This window comes from Tachypleus tridentatus, chromosome 4 (assembly GCF_004210375.1).
Source record: "Tachypleus tridentatus isolate NWPU-2018 chromosome 4, ASM421037v1, whole genome shotgun sequence".
NCBI lineage: Eukaryota > Metazoa > Arthropoda > Merostomata > Xiphosura > Limulidae > Tachypleus > Tachypleus tridentatus.
This window is the reverse complement of record NC_134828.1, coordinates 100,769,082-100,788,286: the sequence shown is the minus strand read 5'-3', so window position 1 is coordinate 100,788,286 and position 19,205 is coordinate 100,769,082. Positions and strand designations below refer to the sequence as shown.

The 19,205-nt window shown below is 33.0% G+C and overlaps 1 protein-coding gene across 2 annotated transcripts in view; it reads right to left on the bottom strand.

The window, feature by feature from the left end:
* Window positions 1–19,205, bottom strand: part of LOC143249771 (diacylglycerol kinase beta-like) — a 243,099-nt gene that overhangs the window by 83,702 nt on the left and 140,192 nt on the right. For both annotated transcript variants that reach the window (XM_076500158.1, XM_076500159.1), the window contains exons 3-4: window positions 16,332–16,411; window positions 6,044–6,190 (exon numbers count right to left, since the gene is read on the bottom strand). In XM_076500158.1, the coding sequence (XP_076356273.1) occupies window positions 6,044–6,190; window positions 16,332–16,411 (227 nt within the window). The remainder of the gene's footprint in view (window positions 1–6,043; window positions 6,191–16,331; window positions 16,412–19,205) is intronic.

Below are 19,205 nucleotides of genomic sequence, written 5' to 3'. Positions count from 1 at the left end.
TGTTAATATATCTTCCGTACACCAATATGCATTACAGGAATTAAATACTGTTGATGTTTCTTCGTCTGTCCTGTTTCTACAAATAATGTAAAGCATACTAAGATAACATTAAGCAAACAATTATTCATTGCTCTTGAATCTCCAGAGAACAAGATCATGTGTGCTTCTTCTAACAGCCTATCGACTCATATGAATACGTTTGTTTAAGAAGTTGTGTTACCACTTTATCTTCAACTAACAACACATTTCTAAAGCTTCTCTAACTAACCACTGTGGCTCGGCATGCCAGGTGCTTAAGAAACTCGGCTCGTAATCCGAGGGTCGCGGGTTCGAATCCCCCATACTAAACATGCTCGCTCTTTCAGCCGTGGGGGCGTTATAATATTACGACCAATTTCATTATTCGTTGGTTAAGAGTAGCCCAAGAGTTGGCGGTGGGTGGTGATGCCTAGCTGCCTTCCCTCTAGTCTTACACTGCACAATTAGGGACGGCTAGCGCAGATAGCCCTCGTGTAGTTTTGCGTGAAATTCAAAAACAAACAAACTAACCACTGTTAACTGTTATATTTATTGACTAGATAGAGAAAAAATGAGCTATTTTACTATCATTCGGGTTAAATAAAATCTAACGTCACTTCAAAATAATCTTATGATGCACGATAACTATCGATTATTTAAAGTACAGAAATATCATAATAAGCCACTGAATGAAGCTGTACATTGAATGATATCAAATAATAGAGAATTCCAAATACCCGTGTTCTTTGCAAGTCATTCATCTATAGATCTGTTTCAGTGGTCTTTTATGGATAGCGATCAACTCTAAGTTGCAAGACTGGATATTGATAACTGACTGAGAACCATATAATCTTCAATTGTATATTTTATCTCAGTTGTTAGACATTCTGATAATGACATTGAATATGTGGTTTAACTCCAACAGGTATAGTGATATCTAAGCTTAAAGACATTATTACAAAGTTTTGTCCTAATGTTTTTGAGATCAATAGATAAACCTTTCGTTTCAAGCATTGCATGCCAGAAGATTTCAATCCAACTTTACTAAGAGTAGGAAGGTTACAGTAAAACATCCAAGACCAGAAGAGAGTAGTCAAATGTACATGTAGTAGAGCATTATAGAGATGGGGAGCAGAGTTAATTATTTATGACAGCAGCTTAACCGAAGATAATATATATATAAATATATATATAATAGTGGCTAGATGCAGAATGGAACAGAACCATATAGCCAGAGGGAGAATAAGGCAAGAACTGGTAAGATGTAGCCAGAGGGTCGGCAAAGTTAATAACGAACAGTCACGATTACAAGTGATACACAAGATACATAAAGGTCACCCTAAAAATTACTCACTTGTAACAATAGAATCTCACTGTAACCAAGAACAGATAACGTGCTAATTATAAGTCCATTGAAAATCGTAAATATGTTAGGAAACGGATTGCTTTTTTTATGTTTTTCTTATATTTATTACTTTTATAAACTTACTTTAAACTCAATGGTGGTTGCTTAGTGGAGAAAAATACTTTAAAAAAATTTATGTGCACTACTTACCTGAAACCTCATACAAATTTCTTCCTGAGTAGTTTCTTTCTTTACTTATAATTAAGCCTACCAGAACAAATTTCGCATAAACCACTTAGATTTTTGTAAGGATACTTTCAAAAATCGACTGTTGTCTTTTTTTGTTTGACTTGCTTTCTAGCAGTCGTGTTACTTTTGTTTTAGTAGATAGTTTTATTGTTCGTATTTAACGATGCGGTATTATACGTTTATGCATTTTAGCTGATATACATATAATTCTCACTTTATTTAAGTAATACCGTTATAATATCATAAACACGTCGTTAACATTTGTGTTTTAATAAATAATTTTAAGGACTTCGTGATGGGATTACTGGAGTCAAACCCATTTGATCAACTTTAAGGGGATTCGTTGCAAAGGAAGACTATAACCTAACAGTTTGGTGTTTGAGTTAGATAGTTGACTCCGACCCGGCATGGCCAGGTGGTTAAGGTACTCGACTCATAATCCGAGGATCGCTGGTTCGAATCCCTGTCACAGCAAACATACTCGCTCTTTCAGTCGGAGTGACGTTATAATGTGATGGTCAATCTCACTATTCGTTGGTAAACGAGTAACCCAAGAGTGGCCTGCCTTTCCTCTGGTCTTACACTGCTAAATTAGAGACGGCTAGAGCAGATAGCCTTCGTGTAGTTTTGCGCGAAATTCAAACCATTAAACAATAACATAATAATACTATTAAAATGTGAAGGATAATTTAATATTGTATACAGTATATAGTCAAAATCTAAAGTGTAATTAAGTTCTGTACACAATACACAGTCAAAATCTATAGTTTGACTGAGTACTGTATACAGATGGCGGTCAAAATATGGAATATAATTGAATATTGTATACAGTGCATGGTCAAAACGTAAAATAGACGAGTACTCTATGCAGAATACTGTCAAAGTGTAAAGCGTAACTTTGTTATTCGAATAAAACAATTTTTTATTCTCTTAACTTATTTCAGAAACGTTGGAAAACAAATGAAGTAAAACTATATATATATATAAGTTTTACTTTAGTTCATGAGGAGATCGCATTACTTACAAAAACAAAACTGTATCTGATAGTTAAGTGTACATTAATAATGTCTAAAGTGTACAGCGAAAATCTAACGTATAATTGAGTTTTGTATGCAGTGTAACCAAAATCTAGAGAGAAATGGAATACTGCACACAGTAAAAGTGTAAATGCATATTGTATACAATGTACTATTAAAATGTGAAGGATAATTTAATATTGTATACAGTATATAGTCAAAATCTAAAGTGTAATTAAGTTCTGTATACAATACACAGTCAAAATCTATAGTTTGACTGAGTACTGTATACAGATTGCGGTCAAAATATGGAATATAATTGAATATTGTATACAGTGCATGGTCAAAACGTAAAATACACGAGTACTCTATGCAGAATACTGTCAAAGTGTAAAGCGTAACTTTGTTATTCGAATAAAACAATTTTTTATTCTCTTAACAAAACAAGCAAAAAGCAATATAGAAATTAAAACAGTTTTTCTATCCATTATTTTGCAAATATCTTCAATGAAAACAAAAGGAAAAGAGAAAACTAGGAGAGGAATATTATTTTCAAAATTTTATTTTCCGAAAATTTATAAATATGTCTCAGTCTTGGATGGAAAATGTTGGTTCTATTTGCCTACGTGTTTGTTTGTTGTTAATAAGTGGGCTTGACACTTCCGCCTTAAATAACTTGGAACAAGCTAAATGAAAAAAGAAAACAAACAATGTATTTGCTGACATCTTACATTTGAGGACAACACCCTTTTACTGTCGTTGCTATCTGGATTATTCTATTTTTAGACATGCTCTTTCAGTCCAAATGAATCACACCCACTCGCCTTGGTAATTAAAAATATGAATATTTCTTTGTGAATAAATCTCATGTTTTTAAAACTTTTAAACTCTTTCACACCCTATTTATAATTATCAGCATACTGTGTACAGCATATCAAAATCGTATGACGTCGAACAAGTCTAATGGACCACATTGTTGGTGACTATTTTACAAATAATTCGCCGTTTCTTAAAGAGAAAAATGGTTGAGAACCATCTATTTATAATATCGTTTAGATTAATATATTATAGGCTGTTAACAGAAAAAAAAAGAAAATATTACACAAAATTAACAGTATAAATAAATCATGAAATATTCTGTAAAATATGATATAAACATAATAATAAGTTAATAGATAAGTACATACTTTATATTTTTATTTACACATAACTAGTATATTCCTGATACGACCACCTTTATCATCCTATAACGTTTTTATTTCCGCTTACGAAACTGATTAATTTTATCAACCAATTATTTAGGTCTGTAGGGTAAACGATAGATTCTCACGCATTCGCTTCACAAATAAATATGCATATTTTTAGACGTATTGATGGACTGAATTAACCTCTGCCAGAAACAGATCTTTCCTTGCCTGATTAAAAAAACAGTAAATGATGGACCAACGTACATGATGTGTGACGCACTTCTCCGGGTCACAGATAAGTCAAGAACGCATAAAGTTGAGTGAATTGGCAACAACGAAGTTTCACATTGAATAACATGATCAAGGTGGAGCTTGGTATTACTTTTTAGTATCATTTCCCAGATCATAAGTGTCAGGAAGAAAATTCAATTATAAAGTTTCAACCAAGCCATACTCGCTGTAAAATAATACTTCACTTTGAAAAAGGGTTTTTCAGTGACCAAGCAGAGCATACGACAACTTTTATGGTAAACATTTGGTGTTTGTGCTTGCCGTGATGTTATTTATACGTAGACAATGGGCTTAAAAGGGATGACTTGAGATAATACAGAGATACCAATGGTATCTATTGATGTGGACGAGTCAAATGATTGATTATTTGGAATTAAGCACGAGGCCACACAATAGGCTATTTGTATTCACTATGGTGAAAATGAAACACGAGGTGCTTATTGTAATGACAGCAAACTATAGAAATTAGTTCAAATGCTTTATTGGATTCAGAATATAAAACATGCTTAACAGAAAATCATAGCAGTAAATTTCTTTACATTTTTGCTAGATGTCGCACCAAAATAGATTAGAGCTGATCCTTTGAAGACAACATCCCACGCTGACACCATTGTTGACGTCATACTTTCTCCCTGTTTATGTAGCAACTGGAAGAAACAGACTTTCTGTGGATATTGTCCAGTGTTTGTTATAATTCTCCATGTGTTTGGAAGTACATCATGACTTATGGATATTTCAGTTTAAAATTACAACTGGCTCAAGATGTGTTATTAAATCCATTTTACATGTCACTAGTTCTTAAGCAGCATAGTTTGTTTGTTTGCCTGTAGTTAAGCACAAAACTACATAATGTTCCGTCTGTGCTCTGTTCAAGTTCGCTGACATACCGCTGTGCCGCTGGGGACATCAACATAGCAAAATACTAGTGTTTTAAATAGTACTGAATATTATCCATGTTAATGTATCTCTTCTTTACTTCAGCAGACAAGTATTAGTTTAAGAAAATACGCGACGCCAAGAATTGTTGTCGCTTAGATTCTAATTCGTCATTTTTTGTCTATGTAGGTTACAAGTCCGTTTTATTTACGGGTGGAAAATAATCAGTGAAGCAGGAACATTCCACATTCCAGGATCAATCATTTCCGATCCGTTCGCGGATTGACAAAAACTCCCACTTTGCTTAGTTTTTCCAATTCATTTCTTTCTTTTGTTTCATATTAGAGGAAAGAGACATAACTCACATAACCAGAACTTATTACAAAGAACCTTTAAAGACAGGACACACTAAGAAAGGAATATGTTTTTTAAAAAAAGAGTAAAATACAACCGTAGGAATAATTTATTTGAGAGTTTAAGAATTTTCGCGCCAGGTTATACAAAGTGCTATCAACCTAAACATTCCCAAATGACTCAGCGATAAACCTGTGGGCTTATAGTGCTAAAACTTGGGTTTCTATACCGGTGGTGAGCATAGCACAGAACGTATAGCCTATTGTGCAGATTTTGTTTAGCTACAAACAAATAAAAAAATCTGCCTACGCATAATCGTCCCTAGTTTTGAACGGATATAGTAAAAGGAATGCAGCTATTCAACAACGCCCACCATCAAATCTTGTCTGTCTGAATAGGGGGATTTGACGGTCATTATCATAGCACGTTCCCAGCTATAAATTGAGAAGCAAGATTTTACGACAAAGGTTCACGAACCATGAAATCACAGACTGGCCACGTTACCACTGGGACACGCCTTATTTTGGGTGAAAATGAGAGATAAAATCATAACTTACGTCTAAGATATATATATTTAGATATATTGATAGATAGCCAGTGATAATAAACGCAAACCCAAGAATATTAATGCACACGAGCTTAAAAGAAACAACTGTTAGTTTTTACGTTCCCACATATTTGTGCTGTTTCAGAACAAAGTTCCACACCTTAAGAAACCTCCCATCGATGGTAGAGGTGCTCTGCTGAGGTTGCTTCCTTACAAACGAAAGAAACAGTCGCTTGACGAGGTCTCGCGGAGTCTCGATCTCCAAGTAGGTATCCAGGAAAAGCTGGAAACCGTCGTAATCTATATCCTGTGGAAAAAAGGAAAACTTTACTTATTGAAAGAAACCAAGAAACCTTATTGACTGCTTAATGTGTTACCAATCTTTAACAGTACATTTAAGTTACAGTTTTGTTGCTACGTCATCTTACGCGCTTATAATTTTGTCATGCTTTGTAGCGTATTGGAAAGATAGTGGTTACGTAATCACAAACTTATGTGCGAACTTCTTGTCCTATAGGAATAAAATACAAAATTCTCACATATATATACATGTGTCTGTATATGTGTGTATAGAAAAGCATTAACTTTACAATAATGAGGGAGAGGTAACACGTGGTTAACTGAGTCATATTCTAAAAAAATACTAGATACTAGTGGTTAATTACGGATCAATTGTATATGGACGAAAAGATTGTGAGATTCTTATGTTTCCTCAAAGGTTATGAGTTTCTTATGTTTCTCAAAGATTGTGAGTTTCTTATGTTTCCTCAAAGATTATGAGTTTCTTATGTTTCTCAAAGATTGTGAGGTTCTTATGTTTCTTCAAACATTGTGAGGTTCTTATGTTTCGTCAAAGATTGTAAGGTTTTTATGTTTCCTCAAAGAGTGTGAGGTTCTTATGTTCTTATATTAAAAAGAGTTTCGTTTCATCTTGGAAACACATTTTGTAAGATCTTGTAGTATAACATTAATCACTTTTTCGTTAGGAACAATAATTCGGAAACATTGCATATCACTTTTTCACTCACGATCACTCTGCACTTAGGTCCCGGCTGATTAGGGCGCTCAACTCGTAATGTGAAGGTCACCTGTTCGAATCTCTGTCACACTAATCATGATCGCCCTTTCAGCCGTGGAAGCGTTATAGGGTATCAGTCAATCCCACATTTTATTGGTAAAAGAGCAGCCCAAGAGATGGAGGTGGGTTGTGATGAGCAGCCGTCTTCTCTCTAGTCCTACACTGCTAAATTGGGGACGGCTAGTGCAGATAGCCCTTGTGTAGCTTTAAACAATAAACAAACAAATAAATACTTATCCATTAATTGTTTTTAATTGTGAGCATTGGGTGGCATTTCCGGATAGCTAAGAAACTGCTTAAAAACATGTATGTGAAGGATATAACAACGGGCTTGCAGGTGTCTCTAGGAAACGTGTAGGTATCCGGCCCATACGAAGGATTTTGATAAATCGGGTGCAACTTTCTATAGGTCAATATTTATTCTAATTCCAGGGCTTCATATTTTAAGTAAAGAAATGGAAAGTGTGCGAATTAAGAAAATTAAAAATATAAGACAAAAATGGTGCTCAGAAAAATTCGATTATATGGATAGTTGCCAGGACAATTTTTAAAGTGGCATTACACAAATCTAGAACTCAGATCAGGACAAAACAATCAAATACTATAAAATAAATTTATTTATAAAAATTAATTTAGAGAAAAATCGATGTAATTTAATTGGTACCTACGATTTACATACAATGCTTAAAATACGACACAAAAATCAGTAAATTATATCCATTTCGTGAGAATGATCCATAGTATACAATTGTTTATTAAAATATATAAACAAACTAAGATATTTATAATATCTATAAGAAGTTCTTATCGATCTACTATTAAGAGCTCAATTTGACCATTTATTATTGAGCACCATTCTTGTCCATTTACTATTAATATCAAGGATCATTCTTGTCCATTTACTATTAATATCAAGGATCATTCTTGTCCATTTAATATTAATATCAAGGATCATTCTTGTCCATTTAATATTAATATCAAGGATCATTCTTGTCCATTTAATATTAATATCAAGGATCATTCTTGTCCATTTACTATTAATATCAAGGATCATTCTTGTCCATTTACTATTAATATCAAGGATCATTCTTGTCCATTTACTATTAATATCAAGGATCATTCTTGTCCATTTAATATTAATATCAAGGATCATTCTTGTCCATTTAATATTAATATCAAGGATCATTCTTGTCCATTTACTATTAATATCAAGGATCATTCTTGTCCATTTAATATCAGGTCCCCTTCGTACCAATTCACCATCAATGAGTCCTTATTGTCCATTTACTGTCGGTGCTCTTTATTGTTCTTTTATTATCAGAGCTCTTACTGTATTTTTAATATCAAGGAATTTCTTTTTATATCTTATATCATGGGATACCAAAGAGTCTCTTGCGGAAAAACGACCAGATATGTGACACGTTGTGGCTACGGCACTGGTATTATACATTTTTATGTTCACAAAACGTTAACTATTATTTTAATATTTTATAGAAGGATACTTGTATTTTGCCACTTAGCGTATAGGGACCCAGGGACCCTTCTGACGATAATTCTATGTTCTTCTGAAGATAATCAGGGCTCACTCTGGTGATACAAAGGTGTTCTTCTCTTTAAAGATGTCCTGACCTATCATCAGAGATGTCGACATTAACGTTTATTTTAAACTGAATTTTATAGTGAGGGGTGATTTCATTAATAATATCATGTAGTTTTATTAAATCGAATTTACTTGTTCAGGGGCTAATTTGTATAAGATAGAATTTGATGTTTATTTTCATTTATTTTAATACCAAGGGAACCTTCACAGGAAAAGAGGTGGAGCGACCGCACCCAATGCACCTCTCCTTCTGATGGCCTTCAGTATAATATGTAAAAAAGAAAGACATTGCCACGAAAGTAAATAATTTATTTTAAAGCTTGGTCACAATACAGACGTAAACTGCTTTATTAGACACTAGAAATTTATCAACCTTGTTAAGCTCAAGATGATCTAAGAAAGTCAAAACGTTGTTCTCTGTTTTATTAGTAAAAGTGTTAATATTCATACCAGCTGTCCTGAGAAAAAAATTATTTATCATTCGTTGCTACATTTTTTATATACGTTGACAAAATCTTGATTCGAATCGCCATCACACCAAATACGTGTGCCCTTTCAGGCGTGGGGCGTTAACGTGATGGTTAATCCCACTGTTCATTGGTAAAAGAGTAGCCTAAGAATTGGTAGTGGGTGGTGATTACTAGCTGCATCCCTCTAGTCTTACACTGCTAAATTAGGGACGGCTAGCGCAGATAGCCTTCGTGTAGCTTTGTGCGAAATTAAAAAACAAACAAACAATCCTCTTTAAAACATTTAGCGTTGGATCCACGTATATCGGTAAGAAGAAGCGTCATCTTGTCGTGCGTGTTATTGAACATTAAATGTTCCCATAGAAACTAAAACTTCACTATCAGATCCGCTAGCACACATCATTTGTAATCACAGAGGACATTAGCCACTCTGAAAAAATTTAAATGTCTAAACTTGGGCAAATGTGACATACGTTAATCAAAGCAACTTTTAATGTATTTTCAAATTTAATATGTTGCATTAAACCTATAACTTAATTGTAGGTTTGGTGGTCATACATTAACTTACAACTTAATTGTTTTCAAATAAAAACCGTTGAAGATGATTTTTGTATAATTCAAAACATGAAATATAAGATACTTGTTTTCATTGTTGTCTTGAAATTCTTGTTGCCATATGGTTCCTCTAAGAATGAATTTGTTGCAAATAATTAAATTCCTTTTTTCACGAAAAATTTAATTCTTCTTATTATTTTAAATTATTTTCTTGTTAATAAAGTTTTAAGTTATACGTGTTTAATATGAATTATTAGACTATTAATTAACACAAAAAGTGTGAGGAGTTAGGGGAAAATTTCCCGCTGGTATAGCGGTAAGTCTAGGGATTTACAACGCTAAAATCAGGGGTTCCATTTGCTGGACTAAGCAGATAGCCCTAGGTGTCTTTGCTGTAAGAAAACACATACACACACAGTCATAGGGGTATTGTTAATAAATTTGGGTCACTCCATGCCAACTCACCTACGGCTTCATTTTTCAGCCATGCAAAATCCGAAAGCTGTACTGCATGGCTGAATAAATCAATATGAAGTTTGTGTTTGAATTTTTTCAAGAAAAATCTATGACATGAACTGGGAAAAAAAAAAAATTTTCTGGGTGAGTTGGCGTGGAATGACCCTATTGAAAAAAATCTTGTGTTTAAGTAAAGATGTCTAATATCAGTTACTGCATTGAATTTCTGTCCGCTTATTCTAGTGCACCTTTCTTAGTATTTGCTAGAATGACATGCTACAAGCATTTTTACAGCAATCATAATATAAAATTATAATCTTTTATGCAAAAATAAAAACTCTTTTGTTCTAAATTAAAAAAAAAAATTATTTTACAGAAAAATAATGACATACACAGTGGAATGTTGGAAGACAGTACTATTTATTGTATTTAATTTCAGTGTAAAATATTTTTCTATGCCATAAGAGCTGCTCATATTTCCTTCCTTTTCTAATTTATCTTCGATTTCTATGTTGTTGTTGTCAGCAAAATTCCCTCTCTGAAAATAGCTTCAGTTACGATACTAATTCCGTTGTTAGATAAACGATTCACTAAGTATCACAAAATTAGCAATTAATATCTAATGTCTTGTGCTCTGAAATATCCTCCTATCGACTTGTCGCATGGCATAACCAGGTGGTTAAGGCACTCGACTCGTAATCTGTGGGTCTCGGGTTCGAATCCCCATTGCACCATATATGCTCGCCCTTTCGGCCGTGGGGGCGTTATAATGTGACGGTCAATCTCACTATTCGCTGCTAAAAGAGTAGCCTAAGAGTTGGTGGTGAGTGGTGATGACTAGCTGCCTTCCCTATAGTCTTACACTGATAAATTAGGGACGGCTAGAGCAGATAGCCCTCGTGTAGCTTTGCGCGAAATTCAAAACAAACAAACAAACAAACCTATTGACTTGTCAGGCTGCAAGTGGTCAGACGAGAAAGTTATGTAGAAGTTAATGTCACACGGTATAATATAACTCGTAAGATGTGAAATATTCTTCAATTAATGCTCTAAAGTGAAACAGGGCAGGAACAATTTTTTTCCTCACTTATGATTCTTCAGCTCCTTATTCTATACTAAATTTGTTTTTTTCCCGGAAATGACCTTTCCTTTCAAATGAACCATTTCATACCTAACTTTTGGTATCGCTGATTTACTTCTTAAACTGTAAGCAATTAGTCAAAGAAGAAACATTTTCACAATGCTGTTCCAAATACAAATTCTCGATTTTTATTTATTTACCAATAGCTAATCAGTTCTATTTATATAGAATATATTGTTCGATTCCAAACCACTAAGGAAAACCTTCTTTAATACTCACTTCGCTACTTGAAGTATTACAATTATACAATGTGATTAAATACGATCATAACAACGATGAAGTCTATCTTCTAACACACTGTATGACGAAACAAGAAATGTAACAAACATTATTACTTTATAGATTTATGAATTTTTAAAAATTTGGTCCGGATGTCTTGAGTTTACTTAAAAAGTTTTTCAAACTATATCAAATATGAAACAAAAATACGTTATTTGGAAGGTCATAGTTAATACGCCTATGGATAATCAATTAGCCCACGTAGAAATAAAACTTCTTAATTACATACTTCCACCTTCTTCTTGCATACTTATGCCAGATAACTCATTAGGAAAGCGACATCTACTGTGAGTCAGAAGACGTAAGCATTTCATTTGACAATTTTATTACGATGTTTGATTCAGAAACGTTTTTTATATAATTGTTAATGAACCATATTTTATTTTTTGCTTGAAGTGAATGCTAGTCTTACCTCATGTGTATATTGTTTGAATTGCTTAGTATTTGTAAAAACCTTACTATTAATAGCCCACGGTATTATCGTTTATTTAATTCATAAATACTAATTAATAGTTCAAAGAATTATTTTGAGCTTATTTGTTACCCCATGGACTGTAACAATGACATCAAGTCTGTCTACAAAACTCAAGTTGTATAATTCTAGTTAACAAGTAAAGCTCAGTTTTCCTGGTAAATAATGGTGTAAAAATATTTTTTATAGTTTTATTCCATGTTGTTTCAACAATTATTGTGTAGAATTTTCAAGTTGAGCGCCATATTATGCACCTTAGACAACTAAATCAGAAACTCGTTAGGTTTGGGTGTAGTTGTTCCTAATTTTGAACTACTGACAAGTAAAAAGGTGGCCAACCAGTAGCAAGGCTTTATATAACTCAGTAAATCAAATAATGGTGTAAATTTTATAACGCATCTATAATCGAAGAAATTAGGACTATTTAGCAGCATCCAGCCAAGAACTGTTCAACCTTTCTATATTCGACTAAACTTTTTCACAGAGAGATTCAGGAAATTTGTTTGCTTGTTTGTCGAATTTCGTGCAAAGCTACTCGAGAGCTATCTGCGATAGCCGTCCCGAATTTAGAAATTACAGGCTAGAGGAGTGGCAAATAATCATCACCACCCACCGCCAACTCTTGGGCCACTCTTTTACCAACGAAAAGTGGAATAAGTTCTAACATTGTGACACCCCCATGCTGAAAGGGCGAGCACATTTGGTCACGATATTTAAGCCATCAATCCGTATATCGCGAGTCATACGCCCTAACCAACACGTATTTTCAGGTCATAACTCAAGAATTACAAAATAGAATCTTTATTTCGCAACGTAAATCGAACAAAACACATCCTACGTTCTGCTTATGTGTCAGGAAACGTAATTATATAAATTATGTTTTCAAACCCACGTGTGTTGCTTTTCAGATATTTTGTTAATAACTGTTATCACTTTTTGCAAGTTATACCACAAGTGGCACGTATTTTAATTTTCTTTTATTTGAGTAACGGCTAAGACGTAGAATATTTCTTATGTTTTCACTCACATGGAAGCGAATAAATATATTTATTTTTCAAATGAAAGATTTATATGGTAAATACTGTCCTTAAATTTAATAAGGTTAAATATATCTTTGGTTAGCTAGTAGCACCGCTTATTGATATGTAAAAAAAAAACCTACAAGTACATTTGCCAATCGGTGACTCATTGGTAAAATTGTGGACTTATAACACTAATATTCGAGGCTCGATTCCCACAGTGAATAGAATATAGATAGTCCATTGTGCACTTTTGCGGGGGAACAAAGATAGGTGAGTTTTATTTCTTATAAATCAAAGTCACATCGGGCTATCTGCCGTGTCAACAGACAGGAATCGAACCGCTATTTCTAGCGTTCTAAATCCGAAGACTTACCGTTGTCCCATCGGATGACCGGTGAAACAAATTCTTCAAAACAGGCCCGGCATGGCGGGGTGGTTAAGGCGCTCGATCGTAATCCGTGGATAACGGGTTCGAATCCCTGTCACACCAAACATTCTCGCCCTTTCAGCGGTGGGGGCGTATAATGTGACGGTAAATCCCACTATTTGGTGGTAAACGAGTATCCCAAGAGTTGGCGGTGGGTGATGGTGATTAGCTGCCTTCTATTGCTAAATTAGAAAAGGCTAGCGCAGATAGCCCTCATCTACCTTTGCGCGAAATTCAAAACAAACCAAACAAACCAATCTTCAAAACAATTCAAACAAGTTTATAACAATGAACTTTTTGAATAAAAATCGCATCCATAGAAAACTTAACGCAAAATCTAAGTGTACAGAAACATGCAACGTATTTGGGAAGTTCCGTTCTGGTATATTAAGTACAGCATTTGGGAAATTCTGTCCTGCTATATTAAGTACAGCATTTAAGAAGTTCTGTTCTGGTATATTAAGAACAGCATTCAGAAAGTTATGTTCTGTAATATTAAATCAGCATTCAAGAAGTTATGTTCTGGTATATTAAGTACAGCATTTTGGAAGTTATGTTCTGGTATATTAAGTACAGCATTTAGGAAGTTCTGTTCTGGCATATTAAGTACAGCATTTAGGAATTTCTGTTCTGGTATATTAAGTACAGCATTCAGGAAGTTCTGTTCTGTAATATTAAGTACAGCATTCAGGAAGTTCTGTACTGTTATATTGAGTACAGCATTCAGGAAGTTCTGTTCTGTTATATTAAGTACAGCATTTAGGAAGTTCTGTTATGGTATATTAAATACAGCATTTAGGAATTTCTGTTCTGGTATATTAAGTACAGCATTCAGGAAGTTCTGTTCTGTTATATTAAGTACAGCATTCAAGAAGTTCTGTTTTGGTATATTAAGTACAGCATTCAGAAAGTTCTGTTCTGTTATATTAAGTACAGCATTCAGAAAGTTCTGTTCTGTTATATTAAGTACAGCATTCAGGAAGTTCTGTTCTGGTATATTAATTACAGTATTTGAAGATCTTCTGATGCAGACAAAGTTTAATTTAACTCATGTTTTCATGTACACAGTTTCTTATGGGTGTGTGTATATATATATGTATGTATATATATATATATATAAAGCCTTGAAAAGTATTAGGTTTCCTCAGTTAACCGTAATAATAGCCTGTATTAGTCTCTGGTTTTATTGCATCAGACAAAGTGAAAAACATCTCTACCTCTATTCTTTCTCTATCGGATCTGTTTCGTCTCACTGAGATTCACAAACGGCCAAAGAGAGAGTGTAGCGGCAATCAGACACACCAGTGTACAGAGCATAGAGTTAATGAATGTCAGTAATGAGGATGTAAAAAAAAAAACTGTTGTCATGGAAGTAGGAAGAAAACTAATATTAACCACTTACGTCTTTCTCAATACCTTGGAAGCTTTTAGTGGAATCAGCAGGTTGAAACTATCAAATAAACGTTTATTAAAATCTATGATATTTACTGGCGGTTATTTGTTACAAGACTAATGGTCCTTAGAAATATTATCCATCTGTCTGTCTAAATTTATTAAATATTTCTGGTTATTTATGGGTCATCACTAAATCGTACTCACAGACATGGTGTCGTAATTCATAGTAAACGCATGATGCTCAAGTAATGCTGACTTCAGTCATTCTGTAATACATATTTAACAATTACTTCATCTATTTAAGCGTCTTTCATTCTAGCTTTCACGCTGTCCAAGGTGTAACACTGCCCTCATAAAAAATTAGTTTGTGATGCTCTAAATATAACTGATTAAATAGTTCACCCAGAGAGTTCCACAGTATTTATTTTGACTTAAATATACGTCAAATTACAACTAGAATGAACATAAAATAAAGAATTTTGCGTTTTAATTTAGTATTTTGTTTGTCTTTTGTCGAACTGGGGTTAGTGAGTTGTGAAAAATGTAGAAGGATGAATGATATTGGAGAAGGTTGAGAAGCATTGTTCTAAACCTTTATCTTAGTTAGTGCTTTTCTCCCATAGCTGGTTTTAATTCTTGAGTCAATAGAGGTTTGACCTCTTCCTTACTATTATTCTGGCTGGTATAATGGAAAAGACATGGAGTGATATCAATAGCTTTTTGTTTAATGTCAAGATTAATGGCGTCTTATTATAAAATGTAACATCAGAATAAAGATGACAAAGTTATTTGGTCAACACAGAAGTACTAAGGAATAAACATCATTTGGGGATTTTCAAAGAGCTTTAATCTGAATCAGTTGTTCATTTGGTGTGGCATATTTACTGAAATAGCCTCAAACTATTAAAATATGTCTTTACGTTGACTAACATGCTTCTTTAGGCGTGTTTAACAGATCATATTATCAATTGTTTAAATTAATGTCGTTTTAAAAAATGTTCAATGAAAATTATCAACTGTGTTCTGTATTTTGATATTTTCCAACGACAAATATTTAGTTCATGATCTAAGTTTTGTAAGGAAGATGATAGACATTGATGCTACTCTCCAGATTAAGCCAACTTTGTGAAAACTTGTCAAAATAACACTTTTTTACTGTTGTGTAATTTGGTTAGTGAAGAGAACAATGAAAAGCCGTTCTAGACGTTTAACTACTTATCACGTAATTCTATAATAAGCTATATCAAAAGAAACCATATAAAACCCTTTAGTGTTTTCAGAGTGCCTTTTTCATATCATTTCATATCGAAACAGTCTTTAAAACGCCAATATGCAATGATATTAGAAGAAAACTTTTAAACAAAATCAATATAATTTGACGAGAATCTAAGCTGTTGGTTCCAAAATCAACCATGATACAGCAGTTTATACAGTTTTGACAATACTTTGTGCATTTAATTATTAATTTAATTTAAAATATTAGAGCATTCGAAATACAAAACATAATTTCAATGTATCTGTTTTCATAGTACTTAATATATTTGAAAGCTTACCCCTTCTGGGTTGTATTTAGATAAAGTTCCATCTTCTTTAAATTCGTCTTGCAACACGTCTGTCAGTTTTCTGGAGGAAACTGAAATTGTGAAACAATCATTTCTAAAGCTGACTAGTTAAGTATTTAACAATACATTTAAGAAATAATTCATTCAATTGTAAAGATACACGTTCTATTTGAACTTCCAGTTTAGGTTATTATTTTTCAATTGACAGCTTTTTTTATAAAACTGATTGATTATTTGACTTTCGGAAAATAAAATAGGTTGACTAATAATCGATGATGTACAACCACTAAAGTTTTGTTCCTATGATGAAAGAACCACATATATATAAATCCAAAGGGATTACGTTTAATAATACCAAATTAAGTTTCATTCAAATATTGTCACATTTGCCAGTAACGTAAAGAATATGTGTATGTACTATAACCAGCTTGTTGCTTTAGGTTACTACCATATCCGAAGAACAATTCATTTAGGTTATATGATATTAGTGAAGCTCCCAGGTGGCACAGCGTTAAGTTTGAAACCTTATAATGTTAAAATTCTGGTTCTGATACTTGAGTTGACAGAATACATATAGTTCATTATGTACCATTTGTGCTTACCAACAAACAAACAATTATTAGAATGTTACTCATAGTTTCATGAAAAAGTACCATGAATTGTTACTTTAAAATTGTTACTGTTAACATAGTAATAGAAAAAGAACTAATTTACATATACTCAATGGTTGTCAGGTGCCTTATCAGGAGAGAAGGACAAACATTATAAGATATCAAGATTTGTACAAACATACGTAAAAATGTTTGCAAAATACCTTTAAAGCAACTGCAAGTTAAAGCGAGTAAAAATATATTCAAACATAGCTTAAAATAAAGACGGAAATTGTGAAAAACATCACGATCTCAACAAAATACAAACTGTTATAGTAAACTGTTTGCAGTCTTCATAGAATTTATAGCTTTAAACATATTATTATATCATACAGGTTGTGTCATATAATGCTTTCATTTCTATGTTAGATTTCAAACACAGGAATGTATATTTAAGTCTATGTCTCTAATGCTAAGAGAATCATACTCGTGCTGATAAAAGAGCAACCAGTGGACATATTTTCATTACAAATATTGATGTTTTTACATGTGTCTACTCCTGAGAACAAGATTACATAAGAAAACTTTTGCTAATATAAATATAGGAATTTTCACTTAAAGATAAAATTAGGGGCTCGATTCCCCTCGGTAGACTCAGCAGATAACCCGATGTGGCTTTGCTATGGGAAAAACACACACACACACACACATATTTCCACTTAAACGAAATAAGACTTGAATAACATAAATCGGTATCGTAATCTTCGAATTATTTTAGCAAAATTTAATATTTCTAAATCCATAGCTTATGAAAAGTATATTAAATGTGTTTATAATATAACTCTACTTTCAATGCAATGGTCTGAAATATCGTGGAAACTTGAACAAGCAAAAAAAAAATTCGCTTGTTAAATCTACTTTAAAATGGTATATCGTCTAATGCCATGTATGTTTCCCATGGACTGTGTAACTTAAACTAAGTTCAGTCTAATACCTATTAAAAAAACTTTATATAACACACCAACAAGTCCAATAGATCTGGATACATTTACATTTCAGAAAACTGATATACAAAAAACAAACACGTGATATTTTCGTTAACTACAATGTCACTCATTCTCATCCAAGTAATAAATTATCTTCCCACACAGTTTAAACAGAGTATTGTTACTGTTTACCCTCCACTAGTGTTTCAATTCCACATGGATAGTTTCCTGTCTACCAGTATAAATCAATATCTGGGGACAAGGCTTTTCTACTTAAGTGTAGTAAATGAATGCCCAGCCTATTTACATTCAGTGGACTTCAAAACTTGTTAGCCCTGTGAGCTTTAGTCTCAAGAACTCATTGTGTACGTATATTTGAATGAATGGATCTGATGAAGCAAGAATAAATCAATAGGTAAAGAGTTGGTGAGTTTATAAAGCTAAATTATTAAGTAGATGGGTGGACTGTATTGCTATGACAGAACGGGTGAGTTAATTTGTGGATTATGTAATTTTATTAAATTAAGCTATAACTTATATTAAATGCTGTTAATTTCGATACAAAAACTTATTATAATAAAAAACCAAATATTCCACGTAGTTTGTAAAATCTATAACGTCTTTTTTTAAATATTTATTTAATGAAGTAATCTATAAAAACTTCTTGTCTGAGGTTTTAAAATGGTATAATTCTTAATTTGAAGACAAAAAGGATTATATGTTTACATTTTAAGTCGTTTCTTGTGTAAATGTACAGATGTATTAATTGTATTTTGAAAACACAGTTAAGAGGATGGACAGTAATTGAATTAGATATCGGTAGGTCAAAGTGTAACAGCGATGGAGATTTTTAGGTAAAAGAATGTTTAAATGTTAAATTAGAAAGACGTGTGTATATTTATAAGTGAATATCAGAATTAGTGAAAACTTGAGACTGGGGTTGAGATAGCCAAGTGTTAGTTTGTGCTGTGGACCAAAGAAATCAAGGTATTTTACCATATAAATGCACTCCGGATTTAGTGGGAACCGTAAGAGCGCTATTTAAAAGTGACTATGCAACTCTTCTATCCGGTCAGTTAAACTTAAGTGGTGGCAACTACCTTCTTATTAGTCTATTACTTGAAAACTATTTTTACTCGAAAGTTATAAACAGATAAATAAGAGTTTGCATAGGTTGGTGTGATCCCATATATATAAAGGGATGAGTGTGTCAATGTACAAATATATATTTATCAATATGGGGAATAGAACAATGGTGGAGAGAATTTGGAATTATTGAACAAAGCACT